The sequence below is a fragment of the Manis pentadactyla genome, chromosome 6 (genome assembly GCF_030020395.1).
Source record: "Manis pentadactyla isolate mManPen7 chromosome 6, mManPen7.hap1, whole genome shotgun sequence".
Taxonomy (NCBI): Eukaryota; Metazoa; Chordata; class Mammalia; order Pholidota; family Manidae; genus Manis; species Manis pentadactyla.
This window is the reverse complement of record NC_080024.1, coordinates 57,643,099-57,660,374: the sequence shown is the minus strand read 5'-3', so window position 1 is coordinate 57,660,374 and position 17,276 is coordinate 57,643,099. Positions and strand designations below refer to the sequence as shown.

Genomic DNA, 17,276 nt, shown 5'->3' with positions numbered 1-17,276 from the left:
GATCATATATCTTACCAAGCATTTCAGTGACTTTGACTGTCCCTGGTACCTCAGCAGGCTCCCCAGGTCCACCAGCATTACAAGCTAGGACACGGAATCTATATTCAGCACCCTGAGGTAGGTGTGTTAGAGTGTACTCCCGAATCTTGGTTGGAGTGGTGTTACATTTGGTCCATTCAAATTGATCTACTTTTTGCATTTCAATCAAGTAGCCTGTGACCTTAGATCCTCCTTCGTCTTCTGGAACACTCCAGGCCAGGGAGACTGATGTCCTTGTTGTATCAGTAACTCTTGGGTTTTGTGGCTTTCCTGGAGGAGCTGGGAATAAGAATAAGGCAACACACTTATTAAAGTTGTTACCAAGTTGAAAATAAACTGTGCCACCTAATGAATTCAGTGAGTTGTGGAAATGTGGACTGTTAGCATTAGAATGTCTTTTGTTTTGTAAAAATTTCATTCATTTTATCAGTTAAAAATACTTAAACTCTTGTTTTTTCCTTTGTTTTAAATGTGTTTTATGATCACTGCTGCTATTTTACATTTATCATTAGTTTTAAAGTGCTTTCAGAAATATTAGCTTGTTTAAAATTTTAACTGTGACATATGGCATATATTTTGAGTCCAATTTAAAGAGAGTGTCCTCCTCTTTTTTGACTCTATAAAAAGTGATTTGCCAAAAGCTGCTAGGGACTGATTGATGTCAAAGGAACACAGGCTACTTTTGGGCTAATGGCAATATTCTATGTTTTGATTCTGTGGTATACAATAGGACATTTTTCAAAACTTACTGAATTTACATATTTCAGAAGGGTGAATTTTACTACATTAAATTATACCTCAATAAACTTGACTCGAACAAAACATATTTACCGATTGGATCCATGGCGACGATGGGTTTGGAAGGACGACTTGGTTTTCCAGTTCCTCTCACATTAATGGCTGTGACACGGTGTTCATATTCCAAGCCTTCAATAAGGCCAGTGGAACGGTACCGTGTCATTGTCACTGGTACTTTATTTACACGGACCCATCGGTCTGCTCTCACTTCCTTGCGCTCCACAATATATCCAGTCACTTGCGAGCCACCGTCATTTTCTGGGGGATACCAAGTAAGGGTCATGCCATCACGGGAGACATCAAATATCTGTAATGTTTCTGGAGGTCCAGGAATACCTGCAACAAGACAGAGGTAAACACAATATGGCAACATGAATAAATTAAAGACTCATACATTTGTATAAGTATGTTTTAGCTTTTTGAATAGCACATGACTCTTGTCTTAAGAATATTTTCCCAGTGTTTTCATTCCTGAACTTTTCTTGCTGTTCCTCATTTTCCTCAATTTTATATATATTTATTAAGTATGTATTCTTTATTTTTTTCTCATTATAACAGCCAGTCCTTCCATTTCTTCCCTCTTTCCCACCTTCCCTTCCCCTTCCCCACTCCCTCCCTCCCTAACAACTTCCTCCTTTCTGCCATTAAAAAAGAAAAGCCAAACCAATCATTTCAAAGACCTCCAAGAAAAAGAGGCTTAAGCAACCTTAGAAACACCTTGGGGTTAATTTTGTGACCTATTTTTACTTATGTTGGGGCAGATTAAAAACAAATTCCTTTTTGTTAGCATTTAGAACAGAGACGGGGAGAATGGCGGAAGGACTTACTGATACTACTGCGACACTCTATGACCTCAGATTGCAAGTAAGAGCCGATGCCGAAGCGGTTTGTTGCAGCCACGCGGAACACATACTCGTTTCCTTCGGTGAGTCTGGTAAACCTAAATGTCGTTCTAGTCACTGATTCAGACACTGGCAGCCATCCTGGACGATGGGCATCACGTTGTTCTACCACATAGCCACTTAGTGGAGCACCACCATCCAATTCAGGTGGTTCCCAGGAAATGGTAATTGAAGTAGCATCAATGTCACCAATCTTGATAGGCCCAGTTGGTGGACCAGGCTTGTCTGTGAACAGGAAAGAAATCCAGGAAATTAATTTTCACTGCAAATCAAAATTGGATGCCTGAATATCAGCAACAACTTGCTAGTGCCTTTGTCACACATCCTTACCCAGAATGATAACTTTAATGGTCTCTGATATTGTTCCAGTTACATTCTTCAATTCAAGTGTATATTCTCCAGTATCTCTGATAGTGGTTTCACGGATGGTTAATTTAGCTACTTTAGTATGAGTTTCAACTATGACACGCTCTGACTCTTTTAGTTTAGAACCAGCAAAGAACCAGGAAGCAGTGGGAGGTGGACGACCAGCAATGGGTATCACCAGCTCTACCGGTCTGCCAGCTGGGACATGGATGGTCTTTTGAGGCATTGTAGAAAGATCTATTGTTGGCAACACTATGAGAAAGAGAGCAGGCATTTATTTTTAATCATTTCTAATGACAAAGTGTCATGAATTGTGTTTTTTTTTACTTTACTATGATTGCTATTTTTTTGGTGATTTGGTACATACCTCTGAGGTCTTGTACTGTTACAGCTGTGACAATCTCTCTTGCTTCTGACACACCTTTCTCATTTTGTGCCCTTACTCTAAATAAATACTGTTCACCTTCATTTAAGGAAATAACAGTGTGTTCTAGGACTGTGGATTTTAAGGTGACAACCTTCATCCATCTCTCAGTGCCAGCTTTGCAGGCCTCAAGAACATATCCAGTGAGCCGGCTGCCGCCATCATAGAGTGGTTTTTCCCAGGCAAGAGTAACAGTTGATTTGGTGACATCAACCACTTCTAGCTTTGTAGGCACCAAAGGCACTTCAGAGACCAGAACTGCATCTGATGTTTCGCAAGGTTCTCCAATGCCATAAATATTTTCTGGCAATACTCTAAAATAATACATGGTTCCTTCTACAAGTCCAGAAATTCGGTAAAGTGTTTTGCTGCATTTGGTAGTTACTGTTTTGAATGCTCTCATGGCAGCTTCACGCTTCTCAATAATATAATTGTTGACAGGTGCTCCTCCATCAATTGTGGGAATTTCCCAAGTAATGGTCACAGAATCTCTTGATACTTCCTTAACTCTCACTGAAGGACAAGGACCAGGAGTATCTAAAAAAAGAATGAAGTATCCATACTTCTTATTTGCTTGATTGTTGAATTTATTTTTCAAAAAAATACTTTCACTGTGGTTCCTCTCTACAGAGGTCATCAATCTAGGTCAAGGTATAGCTTTTTAAATAATCTACTCACAGCATTGTTAATTTTAAGTCAAATACTTACCATATACTTTAACAAGGACTGTTGCTGATTTCTTCCCAGATTGATTTTCAGCTTCAATGGTGTATTTTCCAGCATCATATCGGTTAACTTTATCCACGATGAGTAAAGAGTAACTCTCAGTGGTGTCAATAATTGCCCGGTTTGCAAGGTCAATGCCCTTCTTGCTCCATGTGATGACAGGAGTTGGTCTTCCAGATACAGACACCATCAGACGTAAGGAGACCCCAGCTCTGATGGTCACAGTTTTCTTTAAATCATCTGAAAGCTCAAGATCTGGTATTTCTGGAAAGTAAATGCCAAAGTTTAATTAATTCATGAATAGGTATGATGAAAAAATAATTAACCTATAAGCTTGTATCATAAATACCTAGTCTTTCCACGGGCTCAATTTCGGCAGTTGACTGGCTGTATTCACTCATACCATTCACATTCACAGCAGCAACTCTGAAGGAGTATTTCTGGCCTGTTTTAAGGTCTGGCACAGTGAATTCAGTATTTCTTATTGTGGCATTGGTATGCACTCTGTACCACTGATCAGTGTCCTTCTCTTGCATTTCAAGAACATAGCCTATGATGTCAGCACCACCATCATACATGGACTTGGTCCATGCCAAACTGATGCTGCGCTTGGTGGTATCCACAACTCTTGGAGCAGAAGGTGGCCCAGGGGTATCTATGGAATATAAAAAGGGGGATGCAGATATTATACAAATAAGGAAGCTTTGAGATTAATATTTTTGATTTTCAAGACTCACATATGCATTATTGTTCTTTGTTAACAACTCACCAAGATAATCTTTGTAATTGGGCTCTTCTGATATTATAAGACAGCATTGTATGCTATATTATCACAATTATTATTATTATGTTGAGAATGAAACCTCTTTGGAAAGGTGAATATTTCTTTGCAACTACTTTGGCTAGCTGTGCTATGTTCTTCCGGCTAAGCTCCTGCTTAAAGTACCCGTTCTCAGGGATTTTCTTTAGTTACTCATCTTTCACAGGGCTAATTTCACTTGTTACCATCACATTTCTAATGAGCACAGGGGTAAATTTCTTCTGCTTCCCTATTCAGTCCCAGTGATTTATTCTTTGGTTCTTGGGCTCAAGCTCTGTACCAAGGTTTGCCACTCATTTTTAAGCTCTTATGACAATTATTTTGTTAGGTACTTACTAAAGTAAGTACTTTACATTCTACTAAACCTCTTCTTAAAAGAGACTTTGTCTTTTTTTTTCTTTTCACAGTCATTATCACTATAATGCATTTTTATCCATTCTTAGGAAGATTTATGAAATACATCTTTTCATATTGGTAGTAACTATTTTTTTCATCAATTGGAAAATACTGTAAATACAGTTTTTAGTGATATAATTGCTAACTTATGAACAGAAGCAGTAGTTAAAATATTGTTTGACTGAGCTATATTAAGATCCCTTTAATAAGCATATGCTTTTCTAGACCATTAATTCTGCAAGTTCTTGGAAATGGCATGTTGGAAATTATTTGTAATATAGTTTTGATGGGCATTATATGCATGATTTTTGGAACTCACATGATGGTTCTCTGCATGAAATAAAGTTGGAAGCTTCGCTGGGTTCACTGTTCCCAGCAGCATTCACTGCAGTTACCCGGAACTGGTAATCACAGCCTTCCATCAGGCCAGTCACCTTCAGCCTGGTATCGTACACCACATAGTCTTTGTTCACACGTGTCCAGCGCAAGCTCTTTTTCTCACGTTTGTCTACTAGATAGTTGCTGATCTCATTGCCACCATCAGATTCAGGTTTTATCCATTGAATAATGATATGCTCTTTGCCAGCTCCAACTTCTTCAGGTATTCCAGGTTGTGATGGAATAGCTGTTTATATTTTTATGAAAATAAGGATGATTAGCATTGAACAAAACCACTATTGTTACAACTACTCTTCTCTCCCCATCCCATTACATTTTAACTACCAAGTTGGTTAAAAGCTTTAATACTCACTGAATGAGTTTCTGGCTACAATTGGCTCTGATTCAACAGGCACACCAAGGCCATATTTGTTTACAGCCCGCACTCGGAATATATATTCATTGTTCTTGATGAGTCTGGTAACTACATAGGATAGGGTTGGGCATTCGCCTTCAACAATCACCCAGTTGAGCCTGCTAGTCTCACGTCTTTCCACGACGTAGTGAGTTATTTCCGCTCCTCCATCTTCTTGAGGAAGGCTCCAGGCTAAAGTACACTTTTCCTCTGTTACTCTGCTGACAGTTAGCTTTCCACATGGGCCAGGGGAATCTGAAACAGGTGTGATGACAAGGAATGATGAAGATTCATCTGCCCACACTGAAAATGTAAAAATAGAAGACTCTTTGACAGGCTTACCAAGAACTTTGACGATGACAGACACGGTCTTGGTCCCACTGGCATTCTTCACTGTTAAAGTGTATTTTCCACTGTCACTTCTGTCACAGAACTTGATCACAGCAGTTGCTCGTTTGCCAGTATACTGCAAAGATATTTTTTCGCAGAGATCTAGTTCCTTGTCTCCTTTGGTCCAGATGATTTTGGGTTCAGGTTTGCCACCAACTGCCGCATCAAGAACGAGATCTGAGCCTGCTCTGATGGTAACCAGATCACCCTGTAATCTGGCATCCAGTTCAGCTTTCGGGGGAGCTGTCATAGGCAAAATAGAGGTGAATGAATATGTATCAGTTTATTTTCACATAAACTGTGCTATTTTAAAAGGGAATATTGTCTATTTTTTACCATATTCATCTCGGCAAGTGATGGGGCCTGTAGATTCTGATCCTTTGCTGATTACACCTGCTGCATTCTTGGCCAACACACGGAATTCATAAGTGTCTCCTTCACTAAGAGCAGTCACGGTGAAGAAATTATCAGATACGATGGTATAGTTGCACTTCAGCCAGCGACCATCTCCAACTTCACTGACTGGCTTGCGCTCTATGATGTAGCCCACAACCTTGCTGCCTCCATCATATACTGGGGCAGACCAAATCAGTGAGACTGTTGATCTTGTGACATCTGTCACCTCTGGTCTTCCTGGTGCATCTGGAAGAGATGCGAAAATTAGTTAAAAAAATATGACTCTGAATTCTCATGGTACCAGTATAATAAAAATAATAATAATAAATGTACCATCAAATTTTGATAAACATACCAACTGGGTTTTGGGCCATCATAGGTCTTGAGGCTTCACTGGCTTTGCTAACCCCTGCGGCATTGAGTGCATATGTTCTGAACTGATATTCCAGTCCTTCTACTAAACCAGTCACTTTGTAGTTGCACTCTAAACATGGCACTTTGTTTTCTTTCACCCAGAGAATGGTGTTACGTTCTTTCTTCTCAACCCAGTAGCCAATGATTTTACTGCCACCATCATGGTAGGGCTCTTCCCAGCGAATTGACATGGCATTGGCTGACACATAGTAGACTTCAGGTCTGGTAGGAGCACTTGGCGGAACTAAGTATAAACAGAAGTATCAAATATAATATACAATTTATAAAATTCAGGGGAAATATAATGAAAGACCCCCCAATATGATTTTTATTGTTCTTACCAAATGGATGCTCTGCAACTATTGGTGCTGATTCTAGAGGCTTGCTGACACCGAATCTGTTCTCCGAACTGACACGGAAAGAATATTCCATGTATTTTGTGAGATGAGTGACTTTAATCTGAGTGCGCTTGACACTAGAATTGACAAGCTGCCAAGCTGTTGTACCCGACTCACGCTTTTCAACTATGTAATTAGTAATGTCAGTGCCTCCATCGTCTTTAGGTTCAGCCCATGACAGGACACATGATTCAGCTGAGACAGATGAGACCTCGATGGGGCCAGTTACTGGACCTGGTCTTCCAATGACCACAACAGTGATGGTAAATGTTTTAACACCAGCTGTATTTTCCAGGGTCAAGAAGTATCTTCCAGAGTCACCTCTCATGCTCTCTTTTACAGACAGGGTGGTTCTGTCTTTTGTTGTTGTGATACTCACTCGGTCTGTCTCCTTAAGTCTCATTTCTTCGAGCTTCCATGTTACTTTGGGGGCAGGACGACCAGTGATTGGCACATCAATGGTAAATGTGCTTCCTGCTTTGCAAGTTATGAGCTGATTGGTAATTCCAGTGAGATCAGCAGTGGGCTCAATTTGTGGCTCCTTGATGATGACAGAGGAGAAGGCTTCCCTGGGTTCGCTATAGCCAGCATCATTCTTGGCCTTCACACGGAATTCATATTCCGTGTTCTCCACAAGGCGCTCCGCTGTGAACGTCAGCTGTTTGGTATGGCCAGCCTCAACCCAGAAGTCAGATCCCTTTTGTCTCATTTCAAGCAGGTAGCCAGTGATCCGGCTGCCTCCATCATGGTCAGGCTTAAGCCAAGCTAAGACTACAGAAGATTTGCTTGTGTCAACAATATCAAGTCTCTTAGGTGGAGCAGGCTGTTCTGTGGCTACCACTGGCTCTGGCATTTCATAGGGTTCGCCAACACCATACTCATTTTCTGCAGAAACACGGAAATAGTATGGAACGCCTTCTACCAAATCACAGACTTTGAGGATCTGACGAATGCATTTTTCACTGATAACCTGCCAGCTACGGCGACTTGCTTCTCGTTTCTCTACCACATAGTGATGGATTCGGGCACCACCATCAAGTAGAGGAGCATCCCACATCAATGTAACAGATCCCCGGGTCACATCCTTGAAAGTAATCGGGCCAGGAGGGCCTGGAGAGTCTAGTACCTTTACAGTGAATGTGATTGACTTACTACCACTGTTGTTTTCCACAGTGAGGGTGTATTTCCCTGCGTCATTTCTGTTGCAGTTTTCCACAGTGAGGGTGCTGAAGGAGTCTGTTGTATGGATATCAGCACGGATGCTAAGGTTAGAGTCTGGTTTACTCCACACTGCTGTAGGAGTTGGTCTACCCTGGTAGGCAATGAAGAGGCGAATACTGGCCCCAGCTCTAACAACATGAGTTTGCTTGAAGTTGGCATCGATGTCTAATTCAGGAGCTGTTAATCGGTCGACTGCTTTAATTGTGCCAGTTACTTCACAGCTGTCTCCTTTTCCAGCACCATTGATAGCACTAACCCGGAATTTGTATTCTTCACCTGCTTCTAGATCGGTGACTGTGTATCTTGTTTTCACGCATGCCTCTGTATTCACCTTGTGCCAGTCCCCTAAGTCAGCTTTGCACATCTCAATAATATACCCAATTATTTCCATGCCTCCATCAAACACTGGCTTAGACCATTGTAAGCTCACAGTTGTCTTTGATGTATCTGTCACTTTGATCACAGTGGGAGCACTTGGTGGGCTGACTGGCTCTCTGCATTTGATTAGTCTTGAGATACCACTTGCAGGTCCTATTCCTGCAGCATTTTCAGCCATGACATGGAATTCATACTCATTGCCTTCTGTCAGACCAGTGACTTTGAATCTTGTCTCAGAGATAGGTCGTTTGCTGATCACTTTTACCCATCGTGTGCTTTTCTTTTCTCTTCTTTCAAGGATATACTGTTGAATCTCATTGCCACCATCTGATTCTGGCCTTGCCCACGTCAGGGTAATGCTATTGCCTGTTACATTACTAGGTTCTGGAGTGCCAGGGACATCAGGAATAGCTGTAAAATGAAAAGCAAGCAAGCAAGCAAGAAACCAATTAGACATGTTTGTTTGGAAGTTAACCTTATGACATAGTACCATTTAGTAAAAACGAACACTTACTGTATTGTATTTGAGCAACCACTGGGTCAGAATCAAGTGGCCTGCCAACACCAAACTTGTTAACTGCAGAAACACGGAACTGGTATTCATTGCCATTTATTAGTTTAATGGCAGTATAGCTGTGGGCTTCACAATTATCCTCAATTAGTGCCCAAGCAAGTCTGCTGGTTTCCCGTTTCTCAATGATGTAGTGAGTCACAGGAGCACAGCCATCATTGAGTGGAGCATCCCACCACAGGGTCATCTTCTCGCCAGTAATACTGGTGAATCTTATTGGACCAACTGGTTTTCCTGGTGTGTCTATAAGAAAAGGGTTCCAGAGTTAGTTTCTTTTTCATTGTCCCTTAAAATGCAACAAGGCATGTCTCTAATCCCAACCCTAAAATTGGAGGATTAAGAAGCTATTTTAGAGTACCTTGTACTTTCACTGTAAGTTCTGCCTTTGCAGAGCCAGATGCATTTTTTGCTTCCACACTATATATACCACGATGGTCTCGAGTAGCATCTCTAACAAAGAGGCTGGTGGATCCAAGGACATGAGTTATTTCCATATTCATCTTCTTTTCAATTTCTACTCCATCTCTGAACCAAGTTATGCGAGGTACTGGTCGTCCTTCTACCAAAGCTTTAATTCTAAGGCTCTCTCCAGACTTAATAGTGAGACCATCAAAGTACTCAGGGCCAAACTCTACTGTTGGTGGAACTGTACAAGAAATAGAAATAATATGTATTAGTTTGACTTGATGAAGACATAAACATGTTTTTCATTAGTGCCATATCATGAAGCCTGTAAGGTAATTATGTTACCAAAGGCTATTTTGAAAGTAGGACCGATAGCTGCAAATTTAGACTATGGGATTCACCATTTACATATTACTAGGTTATCTTCTTTACATCTGTCATTTTATTAATCTTGCACTGCCATTTTTAAAATGAGAAACTAAATATTCACAGATAATTTACTTTCTAATACAACTGCATATTCAAACAAGTTGCTGGAAGAGGCCATCAGCTGCACTCAAGCAAGTTGATGACTGTGCTTTTGGATGGGTGTTATATTTTAGTAGCTTCAGTAAAGATGGACAATTATCTTCAGAATCTTTCTTTTTATTTGTTATAAATGACTGAAATTACAAAACTAAAAACTCATTCTCACTTGTCTGCCATTTATATGGGAATGGAGTGAAATAACAGACATAGTAAAAAGAACTGATGCCAGTTACATTTTTTCCTTCTCTTCATCTGAAAAGTAGGAAATCTAATTCATCCACTGATAGCCTTGGGTCATCTGTATGAAATGATGTTCTTGTTCCCATTTTACACACCAGGGGCCAAAAATAATTTTTAGAAATATGAATGCTCCTACTCACTCTGGAAATCAGTTGAAAATACTTACCATTTTCATCTCTTGTCATAATAATGCCAGAAGACTGTGAGGGTGGGCTTATAGTTCCAACAGCATTTCTTGCAATTATCCTGAACTCATATCGATCCCCAGGACTAAGTCCTGTAACTGTGTACTGACATTCACTGACGTCAGTAAAGTTGCATCTGACCCAACGATCATCTCCTTGCCGTTTCTCGATGCTGTAGGCCACGATCTTACTGCCCCCATCACGCAATGGCGGGCTCCATTTCAGTGTGATGGTTTCCCGGGTGACATCAATGTAGTCGGGAGTGCCAGGTGGGTCTAAAGAGTTATATGCAAATCAAACACATCATTATTTCTGTAATCAACTCTTAATCATCAGTGGAAGAAAAATAAAGTGAGTAAATCCCCCAAACTCATGTTAGCCATTAATTTCAGTTTTTTGTATCGTAGTCCTTAGAACTTTGAATCACTTCATTAGACTCATTTAAAATCCTCCTCCTTGCATTACTTGGTCAGCTTTCTACTGACATCTTGTGAGATGTGAGAGGGTGATACGTGGAAGAAAAAGCAGTTTTAATTTGTTACTAATATGTTCAGTTGGCGAATTAAATGTATTTGAATTTATACTCATCACTTACCTACTGGAGAAACAGCTAAGGTAAATTTGCTCGGGTCACTAGGTGAGCTTAGGCCGGCAGAATTTTCAGCATATACACGGAACTGGTAATCCAGGCCTTCTATTAGTCCAGTAGCTCTGTATTCTCTTCCAGATATTGGTGATGTATTAACTCTTTGCCAGAGGATGCTATTTCTTTCTTTCTTTTCAACATGGAATCCAGTAACTTCTGAACCACCGTCATAAACTGGAGCATCCCAAGTTAGTGACATGCCATCAGAAGTCACATTGTATATTACTGGCTTTCCCGGGGGACCTGGAATCCTGAAATGGTGTCTTGCCACTATAATGTTTGAGACAAGCGGCTGGCTGACTCCATATCTGTTTTCTGCCCTAACTCTGAACTGGTATTCAGAATCTTTGACTAGATTAGAAACCTTGAAACTTGTCCTGGCAACACTTGAACACACCATCTTCCAATTAGTTTGTGAAGCTTCCCGCTTCTCAATGCTGTAACAAGTAATTTCTCCTCCTCCATCATCTTCAGGCACATCCCATGACATGATGACACTGTCAGCCTTGATTTCATCAAATCGAATGGGTCCTTTGGGCTTTGATGGTGGGCCAAGTGTGATGACTGTAATGGGAAATGAGTTTCTACAGATGGCATTATCAAGTATAATGGAATATTTCCCTCCATTCTCCTTCTTGACATTCTTAATATTCAAAGTAATTTTGTTTTCAGTTTTACTGAAGCGAACATATTCACTTTCTTTCAAAGGTAAACCATCTTTCAGCCAAGTGATAGATGGTTTGGGTTTTCCTTTATAAGGTAATTCAAGGTGCACATTGTGCCCAATTCTCACAGTGACTAGTGCCCCAGGGATATCGGACAGGTCAACTTCAGGTGTAATTATAAGTTCTTTTACTATAACTGGCCCAATAGTCACAGCATCACTCAGTCCTTTCTCATTTTTGGCAGACACTCTGAATTCCAGGACTGACTGTTCCTTGAGTTGGCTGACCTCAATTTCACACGTCTTACTTAGGCCAGCATGTGACCAGGTTTGTTCGCCTTTACCTTTCCTTTCCACAACATAGTCTGTGATGACGCTACCACCATCAAAGTCGGGCTTGGTCCAGTGCAGGGTAACAGAAGTGTTCGTTGAATCTTTGACTGAGAGGTCACGTATAGGAGCTGGTACTTCAGCAGCTTTCACTGGCTCTGTGCTTTCACAGGGCTCCCCGATTCCAATTTCATTTTCTGCAAGAACTCTGAAGAAGAATGGAGTTTTCTCTGACAAATCCATTACCTTAAAGGTTGTACTGGAACATTTGTGTGACACTGAAGACCATGTTCTCTTTGTGGCATCTCTCTTTTCAATGACATAATTAATTATGGGAGATCCTCCATCAATGAGAGGAGGATCCCAGAACAAAGTGACTGTGCCTCGAGAAACATGTTTAAGTTGTAGTTTCTGGCAGGCAGCTGGTGTATCAAGTACTTTCACACTCACAGTTGAAGACTTTGGTTGACCAACTCCATTTTCTATTGTGAGAATATATTTTCCTGTGTCGTTGCGAGTAACTTGAGGAATAATGAGTAATGAAGATGAATCAGTGTTTTGAATGTTGTATCTGGCATCACTGCCAAGATTCCTCTCATCTTTTCTCCATGTGACAGTAGGTGGAGGTCTGCCTTTGAAGGGAATCCACACTTGCACATCTTCACCAGCCTTTGCTATAATGGAGGTTCTGAGAGCCACATCTAGGTCGATCTCTGGTTCTTCTGTAGGCATAAAATGGACATACACAATCAATTTTAAGCAAGAAAATGAGTGATTTTCTAGAAGTACTTTAATAAATACATGCACACACAGTCATACCAGTGGGCACATACCAAGTATATCTTTAGCTTGTACAGGTTCAGTCATTTCTATAGGTTCTCCTTGTCCAGCACAGTTTAGAGCAGATACCTGGAAGTAGTAATTTACTCCAGGTTTCAGGTTAGATACCACATATTCCGTAGTTCTAACCTCTCCTTTGGTAGAAACAATGGTCCATTCCTCTTCCTCTCCTTGTCTCATTGAGACAACATATCCAGTAACAGCACTGCCCCCATCATAGACAGGTTTACTCCAGCCAAGAGTGATGGATGATTTAGTTGAATCTGCGATTCTTATCTTAGCTGGTGGGCCTGGAGGATCTGGAATGATCATTCACAGTACAGTGATTACACAGTCAGGTGCGATTTAGTGACATGAAAGAAGATACAAGTGAACGCGCTTCATTATGAGCACTTACCAACAGGGTCAGCAGCTTTGTAGAAGTCAGATGGTTCAGAAAATGGACCCTGTCCAGCAGCATTTACAGCACAAACTCGGTATTGATAGTCACTATATTCTGTGAGTCCTGTCACTTTCTCTCTGGTATCACGGATAGTCTCCTTTAGGACTTTAAACCATCCTAGGCTCTTCTTGTCTCGTTTCTCAAGGAAATAGCCACTTATTTCACTGCCACCATCTGCAACTGGCCTGCTCCACACAACAGTCATTGAATTTCTGGTAATCTTTGTCACTTCAGGTATGCTTGGAGGCCCAGGAGTAACTATTTAGAAAGGAAAGGAAAATGAGTTCAAAGGATCAACATAACTGATAAATTCTACCTTTCAGTCTACAAGTCCTGTCCAAGAATATTGGCTTCATTTACTGTACTTTCTACCTTATGAAAAGGATGATTTAAGAAATGTAAGACAAAAGAGAATCAAAATTATTGTAAGTTAACAGAATAGTTTATGTTTATTTAAAAAAATTTCAAGTGTTTGCAGTCTTTGGATGAATCATATCTCACCAAATGCATTCTTTGCCACCACTGGATCAGATTCCAGTGGATCTCCAATTCCATATTTGTTCACGGCTCGAACCCGGAAGATGTATTCATTTCCTTTGATAATTTTAGTGGTTGTAATGATGCACTCTTCCAAATTTTCAGATACCATAGACCACACAACACGGCTTGTCTCACGTTTTTCCACAATGTAATGAGTGATTTTTGCACCGCCATCATCCACTGGAGGCCGCCAGAGAAGAGTTATCTTTTCAGCAGTGACAGTCTTAAATTCAATTGGCCCACCTGGAGGTCCTGGTTTGTCTGTCAATGAAAGAACAAAACAATATATTGTTAGCACTTTTAAAAAGCCTGCTAATTAAAAATTCCCAGCTTTTAGGCAAACAAAATACGTTGTTGGCCTGTGTTTAGCACCTACCAAGGATCTGGACTCTGATGGTGGCTGAGGCTGAGCCCATGGCATTCCTTAGTTTTAATTCATATCTTCCAGTATTTAGGCGATTTGCATCTTTGATGAGTATAGATGCCAGGTCAGTAGTATTTTCAACACATACTAGTGCATTGGTTTGTAACTCTTTATCATCTTTATACCACTCTATTGTAGGCTCAGGTTTGCCAGAAATGCCAGCTCTGAGCTTCACAGATGTACCTGCTCTGTATTTGACAACTTCTGTGTATTCTAGAGGCAAATCAATTACAGGACCACCTGCAAGAAATATTTAAAAGATCACAAGGCTGAAAAAAATGCAACCACTTCAAAGTAAAGTCACTGGCCTTTATTAAATTATACACATACACACAGTAGTTGTAATCCTATATATTTATTATTTTAAACATTGAAATTTATAAGCCATTGTTTTATCCCAAATGGGGAAGAAAGATTGGGAGCAAGCTCTGTATCCCAGTGATGCTGAACTAACTGCACAGGGACTTAAACGCCTTTGAAATGTATTTTAAAGTCTGGTTAAGGTATTCTATTCCAGCGATGAAATGGGACATGGTAGTGAGAACATCATTGAAGAAGCTGCAGTATACATTTTCTTTTATTCTAGATTCTCCTTCCTCTTCCTCTATTTTAATTTTTTCCTTTCCAGTTCACTTTTATCCACATGTGGGCAGTTCACATCATCAGACCCTTGAAGTCTGAATTCTCTACTTGCAGAGCTCTATACTTCTTCACTGGATAGATTTTCTGCCAGACTGTTCAGGACTTTTCAGAACGAGAACTAAATTTCACTTGATTCACAGTCTCACAAATACTGATTCAGTCCACAAGGCCTGATTCATAAAGAAGGGCCCTGGGATTCTCAGCATGAGGATGGGAGTAGATACTTTTGTTCAGATATCATAGAGACTCCTCCTTGAAAATGGGGAACTTTTAGAAAAAGTGTCACAGGGTACCTAATGCTCATGAAATTTTGATTTTTAAGCCACTGTTGAGTTGAATGTGCCACTTATTTTCAAGAATGGCAAGTATGTGTATTTTGGATTGACAGCAGCATAGAGAGAGTTCTGGAGTCTGTCTGAATCCCTGCTCTATCCCTAGTGAGCTGCTTGATGTTGGGGAAGTTACAGAAGCACTATAAACTTCAGTTTCTCTTCTGTAAAAATGGGCTAATCTTAGAGCAGCTAGAACTCAGGGAGAGAATTCATGGAAAGTACCCAGTAAATGTTAGCTGCTGCTAATACTACCACCATTAACATCTCTGTTTAGTCTTTCACTTATTTAAGAGGAATATTATCTGGGCTCTCAACCATGCTTTTAATTATTGACTTTGATAGTTTAAAACAGAAGAGTAAAAGCACCAACTTATACAGTCAAAGAATCACAAAAGAAGTTGGGAAGGCCTTTAGATACTCTGTTGCCCAAATCTCATGTTTTACAGTTATGTCAAGAGGCCTCGAGAGATTAAGGAATTTTCCCGACTCCCAGCTAGCTCATAATTTCTTCTAAATATCTGACTAAGTGCATTGCAAAAGTTATTCTATAGGTTAAGACTAGAAAAGGGAAGAAAAAACACTGAGTTAAACTGCTGTTGGGATTCAAAGTGCTGGAAATGCTTACCGTAAGAATCGATGCATGTAACAGGGCCTACAACCTCGGATGGATTGCTGATGGAACCAACTGCATTCCTGGCAAAGACACGGAACTCATACTGAGAATTCTGAGTCAAGCCAGAGACAGTGAACTGAGTCTCGATAACATTAGTGAAGCTGGCCTTGGTCCATCTGCCATCTGGAAGGTCTCGTCTCTCAACAATGTAGCCTGTAATCTTGCTTCCTCCATCGAACGCTGGTTGTTGCCATGAAAGGTTGACAGAGTTCTTTGAAATATCAGTGACACGGAGATTTCTTGGAGGTTCTATGGCAATAAGAGAAAGCAGATTAGTGGCACTTACATCAACATAATTTTGCTTTGCAGGAATAAGATCTGCATTTTTTAAGTAGTCAGAACCATCTTGCTGGTGACAAATACATACCACAAGCATCGATGGCTAGCACTGGTTCAGAAGGATGGCTGGGTTTTCCAACACCAGCAGCATTTTCTGCATACACCCTGAATTCATAAATGAGTCCAGCACTGATTGTTGTGACTTTGAAGTGAGTTGTGCGAATGATCAGTTTGTTGACTTTTTGCCATAAAATACTGTTTCTGTCTTTCATTTCCAGGTGATAGCCAATAACTGCACTGCCTCCATTGGACACTGGTTCATGCCAGCCCACAGTGATGCTTTCTCTCGTAACATTAGTGACCCATGGTGTAGATGGTGGTCCAGGCATTGCTATAAAGGAGAGAAATCCCACAGGTTAATACAGACATTTAAAACATTCATGTAAATGAAAACCTGGGGATCTTTGAAAAGTTTGACAACATACTGTATGGTAGTTTGACAGTCACACAAGCTGAGTCGATGTGATCACTGATGCCAAAGCGGTTCTCTGCCTTTATGCGGAATTGGTACTCTTCTCCTGTGGTCAGTTTCATGACTTTAATCACGGTTCTTGCAACTGTCGCAGACACTTCAGCCCAGACTGCAGTATTTGTCTCTCTCTTGAGTACAATGTAATTGGTAACCTGACTTCCACCATCATACTTAGGTGGCTCCCATTTGAGAATCACGCTTTCTTCAGTTACATCACTAACAACAACAGGGCCAGTTGGGGGACCAGGCCTGTCCAGCACAATGATGTTAATGAAAGCTTTGGTCGTTCCACTTGAGTTGGCAGCAGTGATCTCATATCTTCCAGCATCAGTAGCGATGCTTTCTCTGAGATTGATGGTCAGGTTCTCAGCAGTAATTTCAGTATTAAATCTCGTGGTTGCTTTCAGGGGGATACCATCTCTGGATAAGGTCACTTTGGGCAGTGGTTTTCCAGAAATTGGAATGTCAACTTTAAGGTTTGAACCAGCTCTCACATATACGGTGTGACTTGGGAAATTCTTCATATCAATTTCAGGTGGCTC

The 17,276-nt window shown here is 40.6% G+C and overlaps 1 protein-coding gene across 50 annotated transcripts in view; it reads right to left on the bottom strand.

Moving 5' to 3' along the window:
• Positions 1–17,276, bottom strand: part of TTN (titin) — a 263,454-nt gene that overhangs the window by 14,162 nt on the left and 232,016 nt on the right. For all 50 annotated transcript variants that reach the window (XM_057503886.1, XM_057503834.1, XM_057503857.1 and 47 more), the window contains 24 exons: positions 16,688–17,275; positions 16,291–16,593; positions 15,876–16,172; positions 14,229–14,516; positions 13,814–14,113; positions 13,268–13,570; positions 12,864–13,169; positions 10,986–12,752; positions 10,372–10,665; positions 9,391–9,678; positions 8,976–9,275; positions 6,806–8,872; positions 6,406–6,708; positions 5,991–6,296; positions 5,607–5,897; positions 5,223–5,519; positions 4,791–5,096; positions 3,605–3,910; positions 3,238–3,519; positions 2,473–3,066; positions 2,070–2,357; positions 1,665–1,964; positions 871–1,173; positions 16–318 (listed from right to left, as the gene is read on the bottom strand). In XM_057503886.1, the coding sequence (XP_057359869.1) occupies positions 16–318; positions 871–1,173; positions 1,665–1,964; positions 2,070–2,357; positions 2,473–3,066; positions 3,238–3,519; positions 3,605–3,910; positions 4,791–5,096; positions 5,223–5,519; positions 5,607–5,897; positions 5,991–6,296; positions 6,406–6,708; positions 6,806–8,872; positions 8,976–9,275; positions 9,391–9,678; positions 10,372–10,665; positions 10,986–12,752; positions 12,864–13,169; positions 13,268–13,570; positions 13,814–14,113; positions 14,229–14,516; positions 15,876–16,172; positions 16,291–16,593; positions 16,688–17,275 (10,980 nt within the window). The remainder of the gene's footprint in view (positions 1–15; positions 319–870; positions 1,174–1,664; positions 1,965–2,069; positions 2,358–2,472; positions 3,067–3,237; positions 3,520–3,604; positions 3,911–4,790; positions 5,097–5,222; positions 5,520–5,606; positions 5,898–5,990; positions 6,297–6,405; positions 6,709–6,805; positions 8,873–8,975; positions 9,276–9,390; positions 9,679–10,371; positions 10,666–10,985; positions 12,753–12,863; positions 13,170–13,267; positions 13,571–13,813; positions 14,114–14,228; positions 14,517–15,875; positions 16,173–16,290; positions 16,594–16,687; position 17,276) is intronic.